Here is a 27,684-nt window from a genome sequence, read left to right as displayed (position 1 = left end):
CCATTATTATGTATACTTTTACTTTTATGGACCTTCTTCATGCACTGTGTGCCAAAGTCAGCTAACATGATCTGAAGAATAATTACTAGCGACGTCCCATGGGAGCAGTACTGTCATTGCTTTGGATGTGCTCTATTTACATTTTATTTGTGCTGTATCAAGTGAATGCTTTGTCAGCTGTGATGTGGTAGTGCTGAAGTTCTGACCTTGGGATAACACTCCAATACTTTCAACTTTAAAAAACCTGAGATGGAAATGAATGAGGGGAAAAGGATAGTAATGCCAAAAAGATCTTATCGATAAAATTACACAAACCCCCTGGTGCAACTCGCCAGGGGGTGACAAAGTGATGGTGGTCCTTTTATGAGCCAGAATATGACACAACCACACAGTAGTGTGGTTTAAGGGCTTTAAAATACGCTAGCTCCAAACTATGATTTTCTTTTTGTGTCGTTGATGCGGCACATAAACCTCACTTCAATGCAGTTCATCCTTGTGTTGCTTTTAATGAGGCAGTCATCCTTGACACTGAATGTAAACAGTGCAGTGTAAACACAGGAATGGAAGCAAAACATGCGCTTATACATGCAGCTCATGGAAACAAAAACTGACGACTTCTTACATGTATGTGTCTCTAAGCAGCATTGCGTGAAAGAAGTACAGTATGTAATGGGCGATGTGAATGATGGGGTTTCTGATATATTGGTTAGACAAGCATAAGTTCTTATCAGGCTCTCTTGATCTTAAGCGTAAAACTTGTCTCCAAGTGTATTTTTTTACCAGCGTAAACAACTCCAATTCTGTTTTCGAATTGGGTAGACAAGACTGCACCAAGATGGGCCTTCCGGCACACGGACATGAATGATTAAGGTGGAAAGGCTTGTCTCCAAATGTTCATTTTACAGTGCTGCACTCCCTGTCCAAATTTAAGTAAACTGCTGTTAGATCTGCTCATAGTTCCCCATACCAAGCGCAAGTCAACCTTCCACTGAGTAAATCAGTTTTCCCTATTGTGAATTAGAGGATGAGCGGCGGCAACCAATATGCCACTGTAAAAGGGACTGTTAAGATACTTTTCGACAACGTACAAAAATAGGACCCCCAATGTTGATTTTGCTATCGGATCACATACGATATGTTTAAGGAAAAGTCATACAACATTTAATCGTATTGCTCTAGACCAGGGATCCCCAAACACTAGGCCGGGGACTGGTGTTTGGCGCATTTGCTACCGGGCCGCAGTGAAATAATGAATAATTTATTAACAACTGCAATACGGCCCGTGCCTCTTGACTAATCTGAGTATAGTTTTGCGTACACCCCCCTCTTGTGGTTGTTCGCCATTTCTGGGGTGTTTGTACACCTATAGCAGCTCACCGTCAGTCAATGTAAACAGTAACTTTAGCTGCTGTTGGCCGTGTGCTGCGGGCGACGACGTCTTTGGACATCTTTTTTATGGGGAAAAGGCCACCTGCTGAGCCAGAGAATGAGTCTACAAACAGGTTCATTCTACATATAATACTATACTGTATGTGGCCAAAAGCTAGCAAACAAGGCAACAAAAGCAAATGCACTTAGAGCATCATACCTCGTGGTAACCGTTAGGGGTGGGAACCTCTTTGTGCGTCACGATACGATACGATTTGCGATACAAAGCTCATGATAACGATGATCTCACGATACTGTGATACAGTGATTATTGACATTGGTCAGGAAATAATTCTACAAAACAACTAAAAAACAGAAAAACATGCAATCTTCATGATTCTGCTGTAAGTTCAGCACTAGTAGTCGTCCAATCCATTTGAACTGGGAGGGTGACAGTGAATGAACCCCTCCCACTTCAAACTGGCTCCTCCCACTTATATGGCTATCAGTGGCAGCCAATGACAGGCAACAAGGTAATTTTGCGCCATTCCAGGTCATTACCTGTTGATTTTCAGTCACTTCCTGCTGATTTTAGAGCATTTCAGGGTCACTTTCTGTTAATTTGGGGGCATTTTATGGGTCACTTCCTGTTCTTTAACCCAAAATCAACAGGGAATGAATAGGCAGTGACTCAAACTCAACATGAGGTGATCTGTAAATGCCCTAAAATGAACAGGAAGTGACCTGTAAATGCCGTGAAAATCGGAATGAGTGACTGTGAATGCTCTGGTTTCTTATAAACGAATGTTAATTCGCCCTAATAGATTGGGTGTCAAGCGCGTCAATCACATTCATTGAGTTAACTGAGACACTATTATATTGGAAGATTTTGGTAGCAAATCTTTGGTTCCTTTTTTTAATTTTAAACATTGGCACCTTTTTAAAACGATATTTCGATACTTGGCATTAGCATATCGAAAACCTTTTGGGATGCAAAGTATCACGATATATCACAATATCGATATTTTGCCACACCCCTAATAACCGTATTGCTAAAGTCGAGAAACCTTTCAGGATTGGAGAAGAACTCGTTATGACTGTGACAAAGGATATTTGTTATCAAGTTTTAGGACAGGCTGCTGTCAAAAATTGGTTGATTCAGCGTATGATTCGTTATATTTTCCCTGCACTTAATGTTCGTTTTTAGCCCCGTCGTGTTATTTTATATTTACTTTAATTTTCTGCCACATATTGCCGGTCTGCTTATTCGTACAATGCAGTTATCAACTTAACCAGGCAAATCTATTACAGCATTCCAGCTTTATTCATACCACACTCACCCAACCATATTTTGTAATATGCATTTATGTACAAAATACATTCATCGTCACCTGTTGCCATTTCCAGGGAAACCAAATTCATTTAATCTACAGTATTATACATAACTAATTTAATCCACAAAAGTTCACCAAATCTTGTAAACATTTCCCTCACGTATATAAAAACATTTCAATCTCAAACTTAACATTGTAACTTTGCAATACAAAAATTAGATAAACTTATATTACACTATGTGTAAAAAGTACTGGACACCTGACAAAGCAAACATGGAAGGACTAATATGAATGTAAACAAACATTTTGATAAGTACAAAGCAATGCATGGGACTTACAGCGTTTTCAGCTTGGTAAGGTGAAAGGTGAAAGAAAATGCAAGATTGCCTCCAGCTTCTGCAATCTAAGGTTTTTTTCTAGTCTTGGCTATGCTTAACAGGAAGCATGCACAGCAGTTTTCAGTATTGGCTAGATCACATGTTTCATGGCTCACTACATTGCAAAGCTCTTTACATGGTACCTCTTTTCATCCAAAAGCGGACTAATAAAAAGAATTACTCTTTCTGACGCTTAGTATAGGAAAGCATATAACAAGCTTGAAATAACAAAAGATGATAATATTGATCCAAAAACAGCTTGTCGGTTATGACAAAACTACAGACAATAATGACTCAAAATATCTAAAAATGTAAATACGTGGCTCTAAAATTGAAACATTTTAATTTTTTTGACCTCTGGGTACCCTCTCCTGTCTATGCGGAGTTGTTTTATTTTTTCGCTCAGAACATGCCCACTTTCACAATGGTCTCCTTCTTACACCCTAATTAGGTCTTTGGTAAAAACTGGTTGCAGCACGTTTCCTGCAACAACACACGTTTTTCGAGATGAATGCTTGACAGTGTTTGTGTGTTGCAGCGAGCAGCGTGTGTCAGATATGCCCTCCATTCAATGAGTGTGGTACCAAAAGAAACATTGAAATATTTGCACAAATATAAGGTTTCCTCATTTTTAGCATGAACGTTGATAACAAAGTTTGTGATAGGCAAGGACAATGCTGCTGAGTATCAGGGAGTCTATATTAATCGATAAATTGAGCGCCTCCATGTGGCACCATCTCCGTCACACCCCACGCCACTATGTTTCCCCATTGCTCTGAGCTGTGACCTTCTTTCAAAGCTAGCTGAGAAATCTTCTCCTCCGGTAGTACTTTGTCCCACATGTTTACTCCTGTCATTGTCCCTGTGAATGCCAACTTTGGATCAAACCCTGCTTCAAACCCTGACATCCCGTTTCCGCTGCTGCTCGGGGTCAGAGGACAGCAACCATTTCTTTCTTGTCCCAGCTGGAGTGAACCTCCATCTGGCAGGATGTGACCCTCTGCCACACCAGGTGTGGAAGCAACCTTTTTCCCACCTACCCACAAGGATGCCAGACCCTGCTCAGAGGACCAAGACCCACATAGGTGGAGCCATTCTGGTGGAATTTTTGGATTGACCACACCACGTGCTTCTACCAGGTGAGCCTCTCCGCCTATGGTGAACAGGGCTGAGGTGTGGCTGAGCAAGAGCTGGATTTCGTAGGGGTTGCGGCGGTTGCCGTAAGAGAAGAGAACTGTTTTGTTGGAGACTTTCACTGGCTTTACCCACAAACAGACGGTGAAGGAGGACAGTGAAAGGGGGACATCTGGTATCACAGAAGTGTAGATGCGGCGGGAACGCATGGGAAAGAGGATTGCCATCTCATTACCTGTCAGACAAGATAGTGTAATGGAGATGATAAAATCACAAGTTAATCATCTGATCACAGTCATATTCATAGAGTGTTTTAGGTAAAAAGAATAGATTAAAGCAGTAGGGAATGAATAATTCAATAAAGCTGATGGTGGTCATCACTCTCAAACCCATATAAGGGTAATATTCATATGTAGCTAAGTTAAATAAACACCAAATACTGTGCATGGGAAAAATGTATAAATTAAAATTGAAATCAATAACTGGACAGGCTTTACTTGATTTTTAAACTCAGTAGCTGAATTAGAAAATAAGTTATTTAACTTAAAAGGATTAGTGAGCATATGCCACATAACAATGCAAGAGTAGTGTGAAATATGGCAACAGAAAGGAAATGGGACCTCTGTGGAACACAACATGGATAAGCAATTTTGGATGTATTTTGACAAATGTTAAATGTAGAACCATTTGGCAACTGAAGAGAGTAACATCATTTATTGGAAATGGATAATTGTTGTTTCTTTTTTGCCTCTCGATGACTTGTAGCGGTTTTATTTTATTTCTATAGTCAAATTTGGATTGGCTATCTGTCTTTCCTGCCATTCATAAAATAGTGGTGAAAAGAGACACACTGGGTGTTCTCATGATGATTCCCATCTGGGTGTGTTTATCCCCAGGGTGTGTGTTGTGGGTTTATGTCTGATGATTCTCTTGTGATTGCCTCACCCTCTGCTTATATGTAGGAGAATGAATAGGTGTTCTCTCATTCCTTTCATCAACATTTTATAAAAAATATTCTAAGAAATAAAGTAGTGTTATATAAAAAGAATATGCCTATTTTAAAATTGCATTTGGAACTCGAACTGCTTGTCACCATATCACCAGTCAGTGTTTATTTCATTGAGGATATAGTAGATACAGTAGATGAGAGTTGTGACAGAAACCATATGAGAGCAATTTGTGTTCATTGTCAATTCAATACAATTCTGATTTAGGAGAAAACATCTTCAAAAGAGCTGTGCTCTTTAGCATAATAGTGTTTCACATTTTCACTTTTTATCAGAGCAACTGTCTTTAAGCATATTAAGCACATAAGTTTGGTACTTGCAGTTCGTAAAATGGACGCATATTTGTCATTCCATTCCTCATTGAAACAGCGATTTTCGTTGTCCACTTTTCCTCACTTGGTCAACTTTGAGCATGCCATTTTGTTAGATTCGGTCTTCTACTGGTGGCATGTGTGGTGCTAGTGAATGTTGCATAATGTTGTGATCTTGAACGTTGCCCGCATGCAGCGAGAATGCTGGGGTAACACGGAGAAATAAATAAAGAAATCACGTTTGCTCACAGTATGACTCACGTTTGTTCTTAAATGAAAAATAAAGTACATGACAGCATGTACAAACAAATTGCAAAGTGCCGGGTGCGACTCGTGTTTGAGGTTGCCGACACTGCCGCAGTCCGTCCACGCTAGCTAGTAGCATGCAGGCTCCCTCAGCCAATCAGCGCATCCATGCACGCTCCCTCAGCCAATAAGGCATCGTTGTAATAGAGATGACAACAGAAGTGAGAACATGGAAGATGTTTGACTAAAAATGAAACAGATTTTAGCGATAGTAGTGCATAGTGATAAACCGGCGATTCATACAAATGATATAGGTTGAAAAAAGTTTTTTTTTCTTGTTTTTTCGTTCGTTCGTGGGTCCACAGAGAGGTGTGCTGTGGTCCGGTCGTGGACTGCGGTCCGCTAATTGAGGACCACGGGTATATGACTATACGACTCTCACATAAAATGTGAGATTAGTTCTTTGCTGCTGAGAAGCAAGTGGTGGTCATCGTTCCTGGACCTTATGTGTGACCTCAATGCAACAGCAAAGTTAACTATCACTGTATTCAAAATAATTAAATAGATTGAATAGTGTAAACTCAGTTTTACAAAAAGTTCTTCTAAAGTTCAACATTGCTGCTCATGTCTCTTGTTAAAATAGGGCCTAGTGTGTTGAGGTATGATACAAAAGCATTTTAAATGACCACTGTTAGGATAAGGAGCCTATGTAATAATACATTGTTAAAAAGAATTTAGAACCAATGTTGAATGATCTCGGCAGTTGAGATTCAATGTGTGGTACACACGTAGCTGGGCTTTTGAAAAACAAATTTCATTAAAACAAACAAACAAACATACATACAAAAAAACACCTAATTACATACAGTAAGTGTGATTTTATAATAATATTCACATTTCATATTAATATTTCATAACTTTAATACAACTGAAACAACTTTTGTTGTGGCCAACGCAGGCTTGAGTCCCACTGTTGACACGTGTATGGTGTTGGGTTAGGGTTAAAATGTAGACAGACACTTTTTTTTTTTTTTTTTTTTTTTTTTTTTTACCTATCCTGTTCAGCTGCTTCGTCACAGAGAATGAGAATCTCATAGTCTTTATAGGCTGAACAGTTTTAATGTGGCACACTGGAGTTTGGTGTACTCCCATTGTGGTTGTTTATATTGTGTTCTTTATTCAGAGAAAGCAGCTTGACAGAAAATGTTTGGGTTGGCAGATCGAAAGGAAGAACAGACAGAAGAACTGAAGGAGTAGTGATACAAAAAATAGGATTAAATTTATATGCTACCTAATGCAAGTATCATTGCTGTCTATATGTCTACTCTTACCATGGAGACACCATGTTGGGAGGGGATACCAGAACCATAGGAAAGAAAGTGGGAAGATAGGTCAGATAAAAGTGTGAGCGGCTGAAGTTGTGATAAATGTGCAATGGGTAACCCAATGGGCAAATAGAACGAATCACCTGTGAGTATTATTCTGGCGACATCTTACTATGTGTTCAGTGGCATCTAGTCATGTGTATGCCCCTTCTAAAGGCTGATTTATGCTTCTGCATTATGGTCACAGCGGACCTACACTGTTAACGCAGACCAGATTCACGACCTTACACCGTAGCTTGACGTGCACCTCCACAACATCCTGACTACGCATCACGTCAACGCGTTGTGGTATGAACGTCAAAAGGCTGCGATTGGTCCGCACAGAACGTTGTTTCCGGTGCTGCACAACAACACCGCTGTTTTCAAACATTCGCAAGCGTTTTCGGTATCGCCCACGCTTCAAAATTTGTATTAACAACATTTGTTATTCAATATTGATTAGCTGCAGCTGCAAATACACACGTTCCATCTCCATTACCGCTGCTGTATATGACCGGAGGAAAACTAAAGGAATTCGACAATAGTCCTCCGAAACCATACAAAGACAAAGCCACACCCTTCTTGTGGCTTGGCGGTGAATTACAGAGCAACAAGTTCCCCTTGATGCAGAACTTTGAATGCTCTATGACGACGTAGGGTCTACGCCATCCTTCTGCCATCAAGGCAGAAGCATGAATCAGCCCTAACGTGTGTGTTAGTCATGCAGAGAATAGGTATGCCAGATGCTGCCTTTGCCATCCCAGCGGGGAGCAAGCTCAAAACTTAAAGCTTAAAAATTTTGAGGCAATTGATTCCCTCAAATTTTAGAGCTATGGTCATTTAACAGGGTTTATGGTGTATATTTTGATCACAAGTTAATAAAGAAAGAAGAAAACAAACCCAGAGAGAGAAAACAAGGCATTTTCAGGGGTTGTAAAAGAGAGAGATGAGACAATTGACTTTACCTGCAGGCAGGTGTCTGTACTGGAATGAACTCAACACCTCCTGGAGCTCCATTCGTGTCTGCTGCAACACAGCCAAGGCCCCCTCCAAAGCTACCTCGTGTGACGTGACCTCCTGCTCTATGTGGCCTCCCCTTCGACCCTGTAAAAGCTGAAATGCTGCTTTCACACCTGCTGTGTTGCTGAAGCAAGTGGTTTCCAGCTTGGCTAGTCGGGCCGCTTGGTTTCGTGTGGCAGTGAGAAGCTGTTGTAGCATGGCCTCTATGTTTGAATTCCCAACAGAATTACCACCAGTAATGGAGTAATCTCCAAATTTTAGTCGTTCAAGGGATTCCCTTAGTCTTCCTTCCAGCTGCAAGGCCATCCTTCTTCCTGCCGTCTCCACTGCAGCCCCACATGAACCACCATACTGGGCCACAAACCTAGCCATCAGAACCAAAATCAATGATAAAAATGCAGTAACCTCAATCCATTATGACTAAATGTAATGACGTCATAACTTCTGCATGACTCTGCATAGTGAAATTGTAAAATATCAGATGTTACTCAATGGCATTCAGATGGTTGGTGTCAGCTGCACCATTGTTGCATAATCATCTCATTCAGTCATCCAACTGACCTGAGTATTTCCCCACGCAGAGACCCCATCTCCACTTTGACTATGTCATCAGCATACTGAAGAAGCATGTTCTCCCTCATCTGGCTATTCTCCAGCATTGAAAAGATTTTGTCCCACTTTGTGAGATCTGGAGAACTACAGGGGGTAACACTCGGTGTGGCTAGAGACAGATAGTGGAAGGATAAGGAAAAACTGCATTAACATGACAAATCGCTACTGTGAATTTTCAAGTGAATTTCTTTTGTGTGTATGTATTTTTGCAAGCATAAAACAGTGAAGGACAAAAATGGCTTCTAGAGAGGATTAAAAATGGGAGTATGTGAGTCATTTTTCTACCGCTGTGTACTGAAGCAATTTGATGGTGAGAATGACTTCTGTACATTGAGGGTGTGATCACAGTTGACAAGTTTTGTTAGGTTAAAAGGAATTCTGGTCATCATCCAAACGGTGGGGCACACCATACAAATGGACTCAAGCAGCTTTAAGAGGTGGTCTTGCAAACAAACTTTGTGTGGTTCGGTTCTGTTGAGTAGAACGGAGTCTTTCATGGACTAGTATCAACAGCACTATAGGAAGCATTTGTTTGTCACAAAACTAATGGTTATAGAGGTACCTGGCCATCTGTTATGTCTAAGATTATACACCCTAGGTAATCACCCTGGGCAAGCATATGCGATTTTCAAGTGATGGACGAGCTACTGGGAAACATTATCATCTCAAAACTAGAAACAAAGAGGAATTACAGTGTTTGAAGCACATATTGTCAACTGCAGTACCTGGATAAATGTCTGAAAAGATTCACAGAATTTGGGGTGAAAAGTGGACTTTAATTCTTGTTCTTTATGGGTTTTGTTTTGTACCTTATCGAAAATGCACTCTACGTACATTTGAAAACACCTGGTAACTGTTTTGAATAGCAATTACAATGATTACTACACTCAGAGGTTTTTCTATGCCTCCTGAAGCATGACCATTCTAGAGGCACCATTCATTTCAACCTCAAAATTGACCTTGAATGATTGTAGTTCATGTAGTTATAAGACAAAGGTACAATTCAGGGTAGTAATGTCCTACAGAGAAAAAAAATAGCTTTAGACATACTGCTCCAGCTGCATACAGTGACTAACAAAAGTACGTAATATAAATATTTTTTTAGATGATTTCGGTGGGTCTATGAGTGAAATTGCATTATGTCTATGTATAGCACTTACTACATGACTTAGAATTTGGGGCTGCGACAGTAAACCATGCTATTCTTTAAATACTCTTTGCTCGCTAGAGCAGTTTCTCTTTATTCACGTATATAATACATATAACATTATATCCTGTATAGATTGTTTTTCTTTTTCTTGGTAATTTGTTTCAGACTAATTTAAATGCACAGGCCTTTTCTCTTAATTGCCATTTTAATACACCAAACTGTCAAAAATCAGATAAATATATTGAGACATTCTTCATATTACATTTACAATAAAATAAAATTACTCAGCTTTGAGGAGGCAGGAATTAAAAGCAAGGTGCTTTCTGAACAACAGTGACTCCTATTGGCATTTCATTGGCAAGTTTTGCTTGAAGCGTACCTTTTGTCGCCTCCTAGCTTTGAACCTCCACATTACAACACTGCTTTGACGTGACTGTGTCTCCGCTAAGGTATTCTAGAACGCTTTTATTTTATTTAGTCTTGGAGGACTGCTTATTTGAGAGAAAGGTGGATTCTGTGGAGATGTAATTAATATATGATCATTTTCTTTTATTGAAATACAATATTAAGTTTGTTTATAAAAATGTGAGACAAGGGCCCAAGCCCCACCCATTGCTAGGTGAAACGTGTTATCTTCTGTCATTTTTGGTGCAGCAGTGAGGGAACCAGTGGCAAGTCCACACAAAATAAATATTTTAAAAACTAATACTGAAAATTACGGAAAGATATTAGAGGAGCTCCATCCATTATCTGCAACGCTTTTCCTCACGAGGGTCGTGGGGTTCTGGAGCCTATCCCAGCAGGCTATGGGTAAAAGGCAGGGTAGACCTTGGTTGTCAGCCAATCACGGGAAGAGGAGCTGATAGCCATAAACAGCATATTCAAATCTCAATTAGTAGTTGCTTGAGTGAAAACGACTGTCTTTACTTTTACAAATAAAAAAGTTACACATCAGAGCTTAAGATGTTGTAGATCCATCAGAATGCATCATAAGAAGTTAAGGCATATCTTCCACTTTGTGATTTTGACATTGATTGTTTTAAGTTCAAGTTCAAGTTTTGATTAATGGTCATTGTTCCTTTTCCTCCACTTTTCCAGAAGTCGCCATATGTTGGCAACACAAAAAAACCATAGGCAGTATATTGACTAGATCGAGAAGTGAGAAGTACAATGAAAGACTTTGAGCCCTCTTTTTTCCCCCAAAATGTTGGTGGTAATTCCTGAGTGCATCATTTTTGCTGCATTCCAATTTTGGACGTTACAGCTTGTCTCAACGGATGTTACAGTTTGTCTCAATGTAATCCACAATATCCTGCAAATAAATCACAAAACAAATGACAATAGACATCCCTCTATTGCTGAGCTTTGTTATTGCTAGGTGTTCTAGTAACAGCTATGGCTCTGACATAAGAATTGGATCTGAATATGAGGAACCGAAATCAAATTAAATGTCAACTGGGAGGCAGTAAAACGTACAGTTCATTTTTTGGGTAACACTTACGTTCTGGTGTTTCTTCCTCCATTATTTCGTTGTAGTACGTGTCAGCGTAGTTAACTTCAATATCATCCTCATAGGTCAAAGTCAGACATACACACATCGACCACACACCCACTGCCAGAAGGAGCCTCCAGTGCAACATGCTGCTTGGCTGTGTGGATATTTCTGAGTGTAGTAGTAGTAGTAGTACCAGTAGTTGTAGTAATAGTAGTAGTAGTAGTACAGGTGGGGGAATAAAATAGATGTTTGAGGAAAATTGCTTGCTCCCTTCTGTTTCTGTTCGCGTGTACTCTGTCTGTCACTGTGGTCCCCTCTGGTCTCTTTCTCCGGTCCACCACTCTCTTTTTCTAGCTCTCCCTCCCTGATGCCTCATGCAATGTTTGTCCCTCCCCCTCCACCTTCTCTTTACTGCTTCCATTCTTTCTTGTGTTAAATGCTGAGCAATTGTTGGCAAAAAGCCAAGCAGTTTTGTCTACTCCAACCAGATACACAGTTAAAGAAGGGGGTTGCTTCTTTCAATCAATCAACTTCACTTTTTAGGAGAGGTACTCATTGACTTTAAAGGGCCAATATATGGCATTTCTATTAACTGTTGACATGCACACAAATCCGCAGCAGAGCATGCTTATTATGAAGCACTATTAAAGGTTTTGCATCAGATCATGGGGTGTTTAATTTTATGTGGCTTACTCTTAAGAGCAAGGTATGCTTTTACTCTTATTGCTTTTACTTTTGGAAATGGAATGGTATGCCCCTTGGCTCCCATAATCTTCATTATTAGTGATAATGATATAATGATTATTATCATGAAATAGGGCTGTCAGAGGAGAAGAAAGGTTGTAAATACTTTCTACTCGAGTTTGGGCCAAGACTTTATGTAATAACATAGACATCAATACAAATTCTACAGGAATATAATATAGGAATATACTAAACATTGCAGGGATGATCCTTCCTCACTTTGGAAGGCCACATTTTTCGACATCTTCAACATACTCATTTCAGATGTCCACACCTCTTTCGTTTTTGCCTGCTTACTCAGTAAACCCTCTTCCCCAGTAAGTTGGGTAAAGTTCTATAGTAAAAATACATATATAACTGTTATGGGATGGTCAGGAAAGGCCAAGGACTCAGTTGCAGAGGTGGTCTACAATTGATTTTTTAAAACAGTCTCAAATACAAAATCACCAAATGGGGAAAAAAATGCACTTTCCGGAAAACAGAAATGTGACCAGGACAACAATTTCACTGGAACAGCTACGTGTCAAGTACACGGGAACACGTAGTCTTCTCAGGAGCGAGGCTACTAACAGTGCTAGTGCTGGAATCATCTGGCAACTGGCGTATGGTTGGTGTGGGCTTAAAAAGGCTCTACTAATGAGCCACAGGTGTTCCTGGTTAGCCTTACTCCTAAGTAGACCGATCCATCTAGTACCCATGCAACCTGCAGACAAAGGGATAAGGTATCAATTCGTTGCAAGTGGAATTCACCACTTAATTAGGTCAGAATAAACAAGACATTTCAAACTGCAAAATTAATTTGAAAAGCATATATCCGCTAAAAAAAAAATTCAATAAATTATTTTTTCCCTCTACAAATGTCACGTAAAACCTGTGTAAGTCGAGCAGTTTGACTAAATTGATTTTTTTAAGTTTTAAAATTTAAAAGAAATATTTTTTTCATTTCTATTTTTATGTCAAAAGCAGATAAATGCAACTCACATATATATATATATATTTTTTTTTGCAAAAACAGTTAACTCCATTTCATATGTCAAATATCATTTAGAATTTACAGTATAATGACATCAGAGTGCTCAAAGTTTGCATTCAAAATGAGTCCTAAAATAGATAATAAAGGTATTATTAAAACACTCACAAAAAACGCTCATGAATGATATGATATCCATGTACGACCACAGGGTAGCATCTTTTTTTACCTATCTGTAGTGCAGGATAGTGTATGATTCTTCTCTGCTGTATGAGCCTGTGGCGTATTATTTGTGTGTGTTTGTGTTGGCGTTCGGCTGATTGGTTGAGAGGAGTTGACAGTTTTTGCTTGGAAGCACTTGTAGCGTCTGTCAGCTTCTGCCACTAAACAGGAAGTTTGAAATGGATTTAAAACAGTATTAGAGTTGGGAACCTCTGGGTACCTCACAATACGATACAATTTGCGATACAAGGCTCACGGTAACAATGATATCATGACACGATGCAACAACTATCGATACATGGGTTAGGAAATAATTCTAGGATATTCTACAATACCACTAATAAACAGAAAAACAAGGTCTTTTCATGCTTCTGCTGTCACTAGTAGACATCCAATCCGTTTGACGTGAATGTTCGTTCGGTGCCACCCTCCCAGTAGACGTCTATGGCAGTCAGTGGAAACCTGTTGGTTCTTTTTTTTCCTTTTGAAACTGTGACAATGTTTTAAAACGATAAATCAATTCTTGGTGGGAGCATATCGATAACATTTTGGGTTACAGAGTATCGTGATATATCACCCTTTTCGATATATTGTCACACCCCTAGTATATACTGGGTGTAGCACAAAATAGATTTGCTGTTTAAAACAGACTCATTCAAAGAGTAAATTGCAACTATGTTGTCATTTTTTTTTCTCCCAAAAAACATTTAGCAATTTTTGCAAGTAGTATCACTCACCTTAAAAATGTAACTGAAACAGCTCAAATAAAAGCGCTATTCATTGCCCACAGTGAAGAGCACTGTGGGCAGTATAAGATCATATACTTCTATTATTTAATTTTTCTGTGAATTTATCTCTTGAAAGATTGTAGAGGTTTTAGAAAGTACTCGTTTCATTGTTAAATCTTTTAAATGTAATTCATTATTATTACTATTGTCACATATTGTATTTATTCATTTATTTATTTTAATTTAGAAAATTCCACGACGGAGGGAACAGCTTTCCACAATGTTTATAAAACTTAAATAATACATAAAATATTTTTGGCATTTTTGTATGATTGACTTGATCAAATGCACTCACTGTTGTACAGGCTATACTTCAGGCCTATTCAAGGATTCAAAGATTTTTATTGTCTCATCAGTTAGCATTTACATGTTAATGGTGAGAAAATAGAACTTAGGTCCCGTTTTAAAAGCCAATATAAATACAAAGTGAATGTAGAAAGAACAAAATTGTAAGGTGAAAAATGTAACAGACAAGACAAACAACAAACGACAAGAAAACAGTATAAATAGAAGTATAAAAAATCTAACTACTAAACAATTTAGCAGTTGATATATATTGATAGTGATTCATATTTCCATTAATTCACACAACTACATATCTGTTGATTTCACATGGTTGTACATGATCTTCTCATAGCTGTGTGTTATCTACAGTACAATGACCTCTCTTTTTGTTTTGTCTACCTATGGGTGGCACTATACAGCAATATAAACGGTATGCACGCCGAGATTCGGGGCACTTCTTCTGGGGTCACCTCGTGATGTTTTGGGAGACGTGTCCTAATCGATTAGCTTTAAATTACTCTTTCCTTAACGAATGTATATATCATACTGTAAGTGATTAATTCTTTTTTTTTTTTTTTGTTCCTGAATTGTGTGTCGTCATCTCCTGTTGTTTAAGAGAATTAAAGATCCTGCAAAATGGAAAAATCAACTTTCTTTTCCTTCACTGTATTAGCCTTTTCTGGAGAATTCCCAAGTGACTTTTTTTGACAGCAATATTAAAGAATCAATTCACATTGAGAGTGACTGAAGATGCGTAATTATTTCATTAACCATGATGTCCCCTTCCCTCCCATTGCTTGGCCTGTGTGTCCTTGTGACTATTTCCTTGTGGTACACTTTTGCATCGTATTGCATTTTAACTTTGTCAAATTAGAATTAAATCAGAGCATAACCCTTACTTCAAAACTTGCTCAAAAAGCTCTTTGTGCCATTGAAATATGAGCAGTTTCCCAGCCTGCGAGCGGTGAGTAATGCGTAGTTGGAGGTAGTCTGTATGTCGTAATCAGATATTACTGCCACTGCTACGACTCACACAGAGGGAGAGGGGGGAACAGGTAATGGAAGAGGAGAGAGGTTGATTTTTGCCCCATGCAATTTGTGTGTGTGCGTTAAAGAGACAATTTCTCCGTGGATTTTTCAATGTTTTTATTCAAATGGACTCAATCATGTCTGCGTCCTTTTTTGTGTGCCTAAACTTTGTTTATGTTGTTGGTTATTTGTGTAGACATATTGTACAGTATATCAGATATTTTTTCTTGTGTGTGACTGTGTATGCTTGTGTGTGTTTGGTATACTTTACCAGATGGCCTCAATGACTTCCACATGGGATTTAAGGATTTGGCTTCTCTCGGCATTACTCGTTTGCTGGGTAAAATAGGCTGCAGACATGGCATATCTATTCCTATTGAATTCCTCCTCAAATCTGATTTTTAGGGCTGACTGCTCACACTATTTTTAGCAAGTGTCCAAATCAGATCTGGGCCTGTTCAGACTGGGCCACATTATAGACACACCTGAAAGGTTTCTGTTGCAACGATGGCGTCATCCAACATGGAGTGACTTCATAGACAGTCAAATCCTATTTGAGCTGAGAGATATTTCAACACTTAAACACCTCACTTCCAGCTCCGCGCATCATCTTACCTTTCTGTTTGACCCCCACCTTTCACCCAACCACGCCCTGTTTACGCACTGGCCCTTCAAACTCTGCCCCTGGTTGGATACATAACTAACCCTTAAAGTGCATGTCACACCCTAATTGGAATTAAATTAATATTTTGAGACAATTCGACTATATACAACAATTTGGCAAAGCGCAGATAACAATAAATGAGTTTAAATCTGCCGATTAGCTCCTCCTGTCCTTATTGCACTCTGCGCCTCCACCTGGGTGATTACGTCAGCGGAGTAGCAATTTCATTGGATGTGGAATTATGCCTAATGGAGGAGGAAGATTCATATTATTTTTACAGGCTAAATTACTGCATAATTGTCAAAACTGTCGACTTCTTAAACTAACCGAAGGTATTTTATGCCACTGGAGTTAGTCCTGTCAGTTAGTCTTGTCATTTCCCTGCGGGGACTCGGAGACTAAGAGCTAGGCTACATGCTAACACAAACTGAGTGGCTTTTCCAAGTCTCTTCCTCGCTTTTCGAACATGAAAAATCACACAAAACTACCCCAACTCATGTCACACACGGCGACGGGGGTAATTGCTTGCACCGATCATCCAGCCCCCGGCCCGCGCCCAAGCCAAGTATAGCTCTTTCTAGGCAGGCACGGGAAAAGGGCCGAGGTGGGTGGAAGTCTCGACACAATCGAGACGACAGCGTGGGGGGTGGGGGGTGGGGGGGCCCAAGCTGAAGATAGTGATCTATAGACGGACTGCGAAGAGTCCCGAGCGAGGTGGAAGTCTCGACACAATGGAGAACCAGGTACGAGAGCGGGAGTCTCCCCGGGCCCAAGCCGAGGATAGCGCTCTATAGACGGGCATGAGAAGAGGGCCGAGGGGGGGTTGAAGTCTCGACACAATTAAGTACCGGAGACGCGAGCGCGTGGCTGCCCGAGCACAGGCGCTCCCGCCTACATCGGCCGGTGACAATGGTGTGCGACAAGCCGCCGATCATTGGCTGAGGTAGGCGGCCACTCCTGCCTTCTCGGTGGACAGGGAGTATTGTCACCCACAAAATGCAAGCCCCCTCCTTATTAAAATGTGTGCCATGATCCCATTATTTGAAATTAAACCAGTATAAAACACGTAGCTTACTCATTTCCTCGTCCGTCCAATGGTTCCTCGGTTGTCGGACTTGTTTTGCCCATTCTTCGCGGTGAACAGGATTTTTTGGAAACCCAGAAAGGCTTACACAACTCTTCCTGGTGTAGCAACAAAAGACTGCAGCACATTGGGCTGGCGTGATGCAAAAAAATCAACTAATTAAACCGCAAAATCAGCTGGATCCTTTTGCATACAATATTATGGCTGTATGGTGAAGATGATGTCACCTGTTAACGTTACATCCACCTTCTTCCTCAATCCGACACTGTGGCCCGAAGTCTCTCATTTTCGTAGCGCGGGATTCAAAAGATTGGATAAATATATTGATCGCTTCTGCGGACATCCAAGTGGTCCATTTCATTCAGGAGCATAAAATACCGCGTGTAATATGAAAGAAACATGCTGTCTTGTGTCACAGGCACTTTAAGCAGTTTATTTCACTTACCAAAAATATTTTCTTCCACTGAAATAATGGAAAGTGGCATTGACTTGCCCAGTTGTAATTATCTGTCACTACTGACACAGCAGTAGGAAATGTTGGCCTCTACTGACCAATTGTGCTATATCACAGTTTGTTCCATAACTTCATACATACAGCAAAATGTTCCTCCAAAATTAACGTGGCTGAACACTTTGTAACTAAAAGGGTAGCATAATTGATTCAACATGAACTAAAAACTATATATATTTTTTTCAGCGAGCTAAACTGTGCATTTAAAAACTCCCACTTTTTTGCTTCATGGAGTAATCCAACTCATGACTTCAGCAAGTTATCTAGCTTACAACCAACAACAAAGTTGCAACTAATTGCTGTTATACTGTAAATTCAACAGCTACAAAAGGCAATATTGTACATCATAACAACCTTCAGAAACTAGACAAATTTATAACCGCGAAATAATGGAGGAAAATAAAGAAATGGATAAATAAATAAACACCATCTAAAAATATCACATGTGACTTTGAATATAACTTTCTTTTAAAGACAAGCAGTCAATAAAGTAACTAAGTTACTTTTAAAATTAATTACCCAGTAATTTGACACTTACTGTAATATTTTAACAAATTGTAACATCAATGATGGTTGTAAATTTTTTATAATATAGTACACTTTGGTACTTTGGCATTTATCCCCTAAGTACTTGACTGTGTTGGCTATAGTACCTCACAAAAGTGCATGCTCATAATATTGTTGATACTTGATTATATCTTTTTATATCCATACATGCAAAGGATGTTAAATCGGGTAGGAATGCATGGGACATTTCGCTGCCAACATTCAACTACTACTGTGTAGTCACCACTACTTCAACCACTGTCCATGACTGATGATAATGGATGACTAAATCACACAAATAGTTAAAGGAAAACAAAAAGGTTTAGTATAATTGACCTTCATTGGAAAAATGGTTGCCCAAAGGTTTCAAAGATGCAAATAACAAATGTCTGTGAACTATAACAGAGAAATGTTTGAACACAAAAAAGGATACCGCTTGCGAGCACAGCCATTGTGTGACTGTATGACACCAATTACACCACATGGCAACAGCCCATAAATCCTGAAACACTTGAAACAGGCAAAAGTAGTTAGGAAAATACACATACTACTTATAGTTTCTGTACTTCTTCAATTTGACTCTTTCTACCTCATTTATCTGTGTGAAACTCAGTATTTTTCCCTGAATGGTTGCCAAGTTGTCGCTAAGCCAACATGTGATTGGCTTTCCCCGCTGTCAATCCATATTCTAGTAACCAGTTCAGAGTGTAATCTGCCTTTCGCCCAATGTCAATAGACTACAGCACCCCAGCAACCCTTGTGAGGATAATTAGTATGGAAAATTTTGGAATCAAATTCATTTTCTTGCCGTAGGGTGTATCCGTGAATTCAATGTTGCAATTTTCTTTCCTCACCAAATGCCACAAAGTGTCCTCCTTTGTGGTGTTGTGAAATGACCAACCTACTCCATATGCTCGGAAAAGCGACAGTGCTAGCTTTGAAAGCCACATGCAACCTGTTTGCTAGAGTCTTGATGGCTGCATTTTGATATTCATAGCTGTAGCTCCCAAAAAATCCCTTAGCTGCAAGTCAGCCCAGCAATTAATAATCCGGCTACAACAACAACCTGTGAATGTACAGGGGTTGGACAAAATGTTGATGATCAACATAATCTGACTGCAAAGCACTTCTCTGCATGTTCAATGTGTCACTGACTGCAAAGCACTTCTCTGCATGTTCAATGTGTCACCAGTAATGTTGACATGTAACCTAAGAAAGTGATCATGCTATGGTGCATTTGTTCTGACAGTCAGGTTACACACACAAACATTATTGTAATTTGCTGGGACAAACCTTTTTTGTTTTATGTGAGCTTGAGTGGCTTCAGCAATGGTTCATCCATCGGTCATTCTTGGCACGTGACAAGTAAAATGGCAAACAACTTGTATAGAATATACAGGGGTTGGACAAAATAATGGAAACACCTTAAAACAATCAACAAAAGCTCATTTAAAATGGTGTAGGTCTGCCTTTTGCTGCAATTACAGCCTTAATTCTCAGAAGTATTGAGTCATACAACTTGTGAATTGTTTCTGAAGGAATGTTGAACCAAAATACCCTCTAACTCTTTTAGAAACGACAGCGGAGGAAATTAACGTCTTAATTGAATCTCTAAAACTGACCATAAATGTCCAATAATATTGAGGTCTGGGGATTGTGCCGGCATCTGAGATGCTCAACTTCATTAGAATGTTCCTCATGCCAATTCTTTAACAATTATGTTAAATGTTTATGATGCCAAAATGTTAGGTGTTTCCATTATTTTGTTCAACTACTGTACCTTAATAATGGTGTCATTTTTTTTTTTTTACATTTTGTTTTTGTGTCTGCATGTGCATGCACATTCTATATAAGTTTTGAAGACTGACAAAGAGAAGACAACTGGATGTGAGAAACTACTTTAGGAGTTTTAGGGGAAAAAATATTTGTAATTGTTATTTTCATTTGTATAGAAAAGAGCAACTGCTTAATAACAAATCAATTAAATCTATGGTGGAAATAGAATAAATTATGGGAATCACAGGTTACAACTGGCCAGGAAACATTGTCTCTCCAGCATATAGAGACTTGTTTCTTCATAAGACAACACAGAACAAATGGCATTTTGCTACAACATAAAATAGTTAGTGTTAACCAAATATAACAGCGCAAAAGTATTGTACTTTCTCCTGAAAACAACTTTACTCGCAGCCATTAATACAAGCTGACTAAGGATGGAGATTATTGGAAAAATGTGGCTCACCAGTAGTCAAGCATGAAGGTGGGAATGTCATGGTCTGTAGTGCACTAGTGTTGCGGGAACTGCAAAGCCAAAGCTACAGTTAATTGTGAAAACTATGAATGCCTGCATGAACTGCGATTTTGCTTCAGAGCATGAACACTAACTTTGGGAAAGCTGACTTGTAGAGTAGTTTTCCAACACTATACCAACCTCAACCAACTAGAAAATAGGCACTACAGATCGAAACTGTACTGAACATCTGTTCATCCAAAGGAAGTTGAAGGAGCACAATGTCTGAAAAAAAAAGAAATCCAGCAGCTTGGAAACGTGACCGTGAATCAGAGTGTTGGAAAATAATTGCAGTCACACAAAATATTAACACTGGCACAATTTGAACATTTTCACTTTAGGGTGTGCTCGCTTTTGTTGTCAGTGGGTTAGAAATTAATGGCTGTGTGTTGACCTATTATTAGGGGACAATAAATTAAACTGACTACACTTTTAAGTGTAATTTCTTCATGATGGTGTCCTGAAAAGATATAATGCACTGTTTACCATAATGTAAGGAGAGCATTTTAGTGACTGTGTGACAAGATCATTATCATCATCATCACTCTCCTAAAAAAAAAAAAAAGTGCAGGATCTTAAAATTGATGGGTTTTATGGAAGCCATTGCCTTCCTGTGGTTTCAAATGGCTTTTACTCCATCCTTTGCATATCAGAGGTGTTTAAGTGACATGCTATGACTTTTGGTACAAAAAGTATGCATTTGTGGTACAAGCTAACAAACACTGGCTCACACATATTTTGTGCTGATCTGCAGGGGGGAATACACTTTATTGCCCTATAAAAAGTTGACCTCAACTCATTTGATCCAGTGCACATTAAATCATTAGCCTAAATGGAAGAATGCGGTCCTTTTCTTAACATTTGTTGATATCAAATGTTCCATATTTGGTGGGGCAATTTCTCCAATTAAAAAAAAAAAGAAATAATCTGTTACCAGGTAAAAATGTCATCATCATTGAACAATTAGTGACTGTTCAGGCAATAGTTTATGTGACAATTTAAAGTATCATACCCCAAAAAATACACTGGCAAAGTACTCTTTGAACAAGTAATAGGGCCTTAAATTGTGTTATTATGTATATGTTGTTCATCTCTGTGATCATCTTTAACACAACAGCCAGAGTCATTCTTTTGTAATTAGTGATGAAGAAAAAAAAAAAAAAAGCAGTAAAAAAATAATAATAAATTCAGCACTACCGTTTCCCGAATATAACGTGCACTTTTTTCCCCCAAAATCAACTTGTAAAATCATGGTGCGCATTACACACGGGCACATGGATGGAGACACAAATATACAGTATATATATATATATATATATATATATATATATATATATATATATATATATATATATATATATATATATATATACACACACACACACTCACCGGCCACTTTATTAGGTACATCTGTCCAACTGCTCGTTAACACTTAATTTCTAATCAGCCAATCACATGGCGGCAAGTCAGTGCATTTCGGCATGTAGACATGGTTTAAGACAATCTCCTGCAGTTCAAGCCGAGCATTAGTATGGGGAAGGAAGGTGATTTGAGTGAATTTGAACGTGGCATGGTTGTTGGTGCCAGAAGGGCTGGTCTGAGTATTTCAGAAACTGCCAGAGGTCAGAGGAGAATGGCCAGACTTGTTCGAGCTGATAGAAAGGCAACAGTGACTCAAATAACCACCCGTTACAACCAAGGTAGGCAGAAGAGCATATCTGAACGCACAGTATGTTAAACATTGAGTCAGATGGGCTACAGCAGCAGAAGACCACGCCGGGTGCCACTCCTTTCAGCTAAGAACAGGAAACTGAGGCTACAATTTGCACAAGCTCATCGAAATTGGACAATAGAAGATTGGAAAAATGTTGCCTGGTCTGATGAGTCTTGATTTCTGCTGCTACATTCGGATGGTAGGGTCAGAATTTGGCGTCAACGACATGAAAGCATGGATCCATCCTGCCTTGTATCAGCGGTTCAGGCTGGTGGTGGTGGTGTAATGGTGTGGGGAATATTTTCTTGGCACTATTTGGGCCCCTTGGTACCAACTGAGCATCGTTGGAACGCCACAGCCTACCTGAGTATTGTTGCTGACCATGTCCATCCCTTTATGACCACAATGTACCCAACTTCTGATGGCTACTTTCAGCAGGATAATGCACCATGTCATAAAGCTGGAATCATCTCAGACTGGTTTCTTGAACATGACAATGAGTTCACTGTACTCAAATGACCTCCACAGTCACCAGATCTCAATCCAATAGCGCATCTTTGGGATGTGGTGGAACGGGAGATTCGCATCATGGAAGTGCAGCCAACAAATCTGCACCAACTGTGTGATGCCATCATGTCAATAGGGACCAAACTCTCTGAGGAATGCTTCCAGCACCTTGTTGAATCTATGCCACGAAGAATTGAGGCAGTTCTGAAGGCAAAAGGGGGTCCAACCCGTTACTAGCATGGTGTACATAATAAAGTGGCTGGTGAGTGTAGTTGATGTTTCCACATACTGTAGATATTGGACTGTGTCAGTAATTTATGTATATGTTTTGCAGACACTCTAGGTTTTTTTACCTCTATGAGTATTCTGCACTGAACTCTTGGCATCATCTTGGGTGGACAGCCACTCCTTGGGATAGAAGTAACAGTGCCAAACTCTCTCCATTTGTAGACAACTTCTCTGACTGTCGATTGATGAACATCCAGACTTTTAGAGATGGTTTAGTATCCTTTCCCAGCTGTATGCAAATAAACAATCCTTGATCGCAGGTCTTCAGACAACTCTTTTGATTGAGCCGTGATGCACGTCAGACAATGCTTCTCATCCAGACAATTCTTACCAGGTGTGTGTTTTATAGTGGTCAGGGCAGCTTTAAACCACTCATCAATGATTGGACACACACCTGACTTAAATTGTTTGGTTTCAATTGCTCTTTAGGTCTCCTAAGGCAGAGGGTTCACTTTTTCCCTCTTCTGTCATCCTTTGCTATCCTCATTAAAATATGAAAACCTATAAATGTTTAGGTGGTTTTATTTGAAGAAGACAGTTTTTTTTCCATCTGTGTGATTTTGACAGATCACATTCGATGGTGATTTTATGCAGAAATGTGAGAAATTTCAAGACTTAGAATTTAAGATACTTTTTCATAGCATTGTATTATACTCCCATGTGATACATTAAAACTGTTCAAACAATTCGGACACTCAGATTCCCATTCTACGTGTCAAGCAGCTGAACAAGACAGATTTAAAAAATAAAAATAAAAAAAATAAAGAAAAAAAATAAGCATAACTGATTTTTTTTTTTTTTTTTGACACGGCCATGTGTTGAAGAAATGTATGCGGCGATCCGTTGCCGACCATTACGGTATGTGACGTCACCATTTTGTTTCGGTAATACTTCACACTGATCGGCCGAATGATTTTGTCTGTCAAATTCTGCTTTTTTCACTCTTCATAAAGCACAGAATTTAGTTTCTTGATCTCATTTGAGTCAACGTTTATTGCAGCTCCGCAACTCGGACCATAACAAACGTAACACAACACAGACTTCCTGTGTCCGTCAACTATATCTGTCCCTCGGGAAACTCAAACCCAAATAACAATAGTTCCTATTGTTACTGTCGTGTCGACAGCGATGAGCTCTCATTTTTCCGACTTACGTTCCCACTTTCATTTTACCTTATCAATCCATGGAGGAAACATTTATTAATAATGATGAAACAAGCAGGTTATACAGCAGCCTTTAAAAGAAAAGTCACATCTGTTTTGTTTTCTCCTGGATTCTGGTAAATTCAAGAAGTTATCAGATCATATTATTACCGTACATGTTGTCAGTTTACGCTAATGTTTTGAACTACCAATGTGCTATGCTTGTGCTGTGTTTCACCAGTCGGTAAAATGACATTTCTGTATCTGTACACGAGCTATGCTTTCTTGTATGCTTCTCTTTATTGGTGCTAAAATTAGGGTGCGCGTTATACACAGGTACAATAATTTTCCCTAGATTTTACAAGTAAATTTGGGGTGTGCGTTATACACGGGTGCGCCTTATATTCGGAAAATTACGGTAATCATTAAAACTAAACTTCTAGGTTTACTGAAATGGAAGTGGAGCACAATGTGATAGTCAGAGTAACATCAAAACTGTCGCCCATTCAGTTCGAAGTTTTTTTTCTTACAGATTTTAAATAAAAGACCATCAGAAATTGTACTTTCATTTCTGAGTTGTAATGTTTTTTTTTTGTTTTTTTTTTTTTTTTTTAGTTTTTGACGTTTCCTATTTGGAGCACATAAAACGTTAGTCATCCAGCATCACCAGTATGACATTTTTACGAAATGACAGAAAAAGACTGATCATAATTTGTGATCTACGGTATGTCAAGCGTCTCTGAGACAAGCTGGAATATGTACTGCATATTAAATGCCGGACAGTGTTTCTTTTTAATATTTCAAAAATAAGACTAGCCAAAACTTGCATCTGTGGTCTGAAAGAAGAACACATGCGGTGGACACGTACAATTTTCATGAATCCAATTTTAAGACTCCTGCAGGGGTTTGCACGCATAAGTTGATCTTCATGATTTTGACATTTAGTGGTTTTCCTACCACTGTAACTTAGAATGTTTTCTTTCCCAGTGTGTAATTATGTACAGTAAATATGTCACCTTTGCCTGACAACCTGTCAAGGGTGTGCCTAACCTCTAATTTACGTTATTCTGCTAGCGTGCGGGTTGTGATAACTAAAAAAAAAAATTCAAAGTCATGTGTCCTAATGATTAACAAGGTGTATAAAAGCAGCATGTGAATGTTTTGTTCAGCATGATAGGTTACTTTTGGTCAAATGCCACCATGTGAGTAAAGCAGCACATAACCGATAGCAAGTTAAGACCGTTTTTTTCTCCTTATTTTGTGTTCAATCAGTAATAACTTCTGCTGCTGCCAGCCTATGTTAGTGGAGAAGTGTACTTGGAAAATGTGAAGGGATTAGCAGTTGCAATTGCATCCAGCTAGTCGTACAACGATTGAATGAATAAATACTGTTTCAGAACGATCTTGTCCACTTGAAGTCCAGAGCGCCTTTTATAATGAGGGTTCCAGAACTGTGGTGTATTCTTGAAAATTAGGAAGTTTAAAATAATAATAAAATAAAAAAATAATAATTGATGTGCTTGCAGAAATTATCTTTTAAAATTAATTCATAGGTAGAATATGCGTATATACATTGTATAAATATCTTTTTTAGTAGTTTTCTGATGTGCAAAGCCAGTTTGTTGTTAGGACTGCTGAGAAACATTATATAAGCTTATTGCTTAAGTCGACAGACATGTTTTTGTCTGGATTAGACTGCACTTTGTAGTTTGACTTTGTTCCTTTGTAGACATATTTTACAGTTAAAATGCATGTTTCGTTTATGGGACATTACCCAAATAATACTGTGTAAATACGGTACTAAAAAGTCTTACATTGCAGGGAATTTGGTCTTGCATCTAAGCTTGGATTTAAAAACAAAACATCTAACATTGTGCTAGACACGGAGCTTTAAAATGGAATGTCGAAAGTTTTGGCACTGTATATATTATCGTCCCTCATGTTTTCCATGTGTTTAGACATGTGTATCTATGCCTTGGGGTCCAATAGCGTAGCCCTTTAAATCTCCCACAGCTTGTTCCTGTACGGACCCTAAAAAATTCTACTGAAGAATCTCATAAATACCTCAGCCTCAGCCTGATTGCTATGAAGAGCTTTGTTTCTGTATACTCTCTACAGTATGTGCCTAGATATTTTATAAAGTGCTGCTTCTTAAGTGTACTGGAAGGGGAAATGGATGTAATAAGGATGACTGATGTATCTGGAGGTATTTATGGGCAGCCTTGCTACAGCTTTTTTATGTCTGATGAATCCAGCAGAACATAAAGCTGAGTCACAAGTAGGGTTGTTCCGATCATGTTTTTTTGCTCCCGATCCGATCGTTTTAGTTTGAATATCTACCGATCCCGATATTTCCCGATCCGATTGCTTTTTTTGCTCCCGATTCAATTCCAATCATTCCCGATAATTTTTCCCGATCATATACATTTTGGCAATGCATTGAGAAAAAAATGAATAAAACTTGGACGAATATATACATTCAACATACAGCACATAAGTACTGTATTTGTTTATTATGACAATAAATCCTCAAGATGGCATTTACATTATTAACATTCTTTCTGTGAGAGGGATCCACGGATAGAAAGACTTGTAATTCTTAAAAGATAAATTTGACTTTGTATATTGTGACTAAATATTGCCATCTAGTGTATTTGTTGAGCTTTCAGTAAATGATACTGTAGCCATACCCACATGCATGATGGGAAGTGCAACCATGACTGTGCTTAGTGCTACCAATTGATATATATTCTCTGCGTTGGGAAATAAAATTGGGTGTTAAGAAAAAGATCAATTACTACCTTGCTTCCCCACATTGCTTCCCACGATATTTCTAATCATAGGGAGAGGGATTGTAAGGCTTTAGCCATTTAAAACAAGGCTCCAAAGGCTGCCAAAATTCACTCTACTCATTTTACGCTGCCTTTTAGCTCTCTATATAGGTAAAATGGCGCCATTACAGATTGAGCGCGACAATGTGGGTCGTGCAGCGCATTCATTAATTGTGTTAAATATTTTAACGTGATACATTTTTTTAAAAATTAACTACTGCCGTTATCGGGATACATTTTATAACCCTACCTTAAGCCTAAACTAAAGACTCTGGATAAGTGTAACATATTATGTCTGTAACGTTAAATACAATCAGAAAACGAATTAATAAAAAAAATTTTTTTTTTAATTTTTTAAAAGGCATGTCCGATATTTTTTTGCCGATTCTGATACTTTGAAAATGACGTGATCGGTCATGCCGATCGATCGTGACATCTCTAGTCATAAGTACTGTTTACATCCACTTTTTACACAAAAAAAACAAAACAAAACATCTGGACATTGTACAATGTAAAAAATAAAAAAATAAAAACTTTAAACTATTATTCAAAATTCCCTAGACCTGTGTAAAAAATGATCTCCCACCCCCATTCCATTATGAATTTACTGTGCTGATAACTTGTTTAGAAAGTCGAAAAAAGAAACATGTC

General features: G+C 38.7%; 2 protein-coding genes across 7 annotated transcripts in view; one reads left to right on the top strand and one right to left on the bottom strand.

The window, feature by feature from the left end:
- Positions 1-27,684, top strand: part of veph1 (ventricular zone expressed PH domain-containing 1) — a 268,147-nt gene that overhangs the window by 37,048 nt on the left and 203,415 nt on the right. The gene's annotated exons all lie outside the window — the stretch shown is intronic.
- On the bottom strand, positions 53-11,745 carry ptx3a (pentraxin 3, long a). Its single transcript, XM_057838015.1, has 4 exons — positions 11,425-11,745; positions 8,723-8,882; positions 8,107-8,525; positions 53-4,448 (listed from the first exon to the last, which is right to left on the bottom strand). The coding sequence occupies exons 1-4, from the start codon at positions 11,561-11,563 to the stop codon at positions 3,781-3,783; spliced, it is 1,386 nt and encodes a 461-aa protein (XP_057693998.1). The 5' UTR covers positions 11,564-11,745; the 3' UTR covers positions 53-3,780.

Source organism: Corythoichthys intestinalis, chromosome 6 (assembly GCF_030265065.1).
Source record: "Corythoichthys intestinalis isolate RoL2023-P3 chromosome 6, ASM3026506v1, whole genome shotgun sequence".
Taxonomy (NCBI): Eukaryota; Metazoa; Chordata; class Actinopteri; order Syngnathiformes; family Syngnathidae; genus Corythoichthys; species Corythoichthys intestinalis.
Note: the sequence above shows the minus strand (reverse complement) of the source record. Positions and strands in the feature narration are given on the sequence as shown.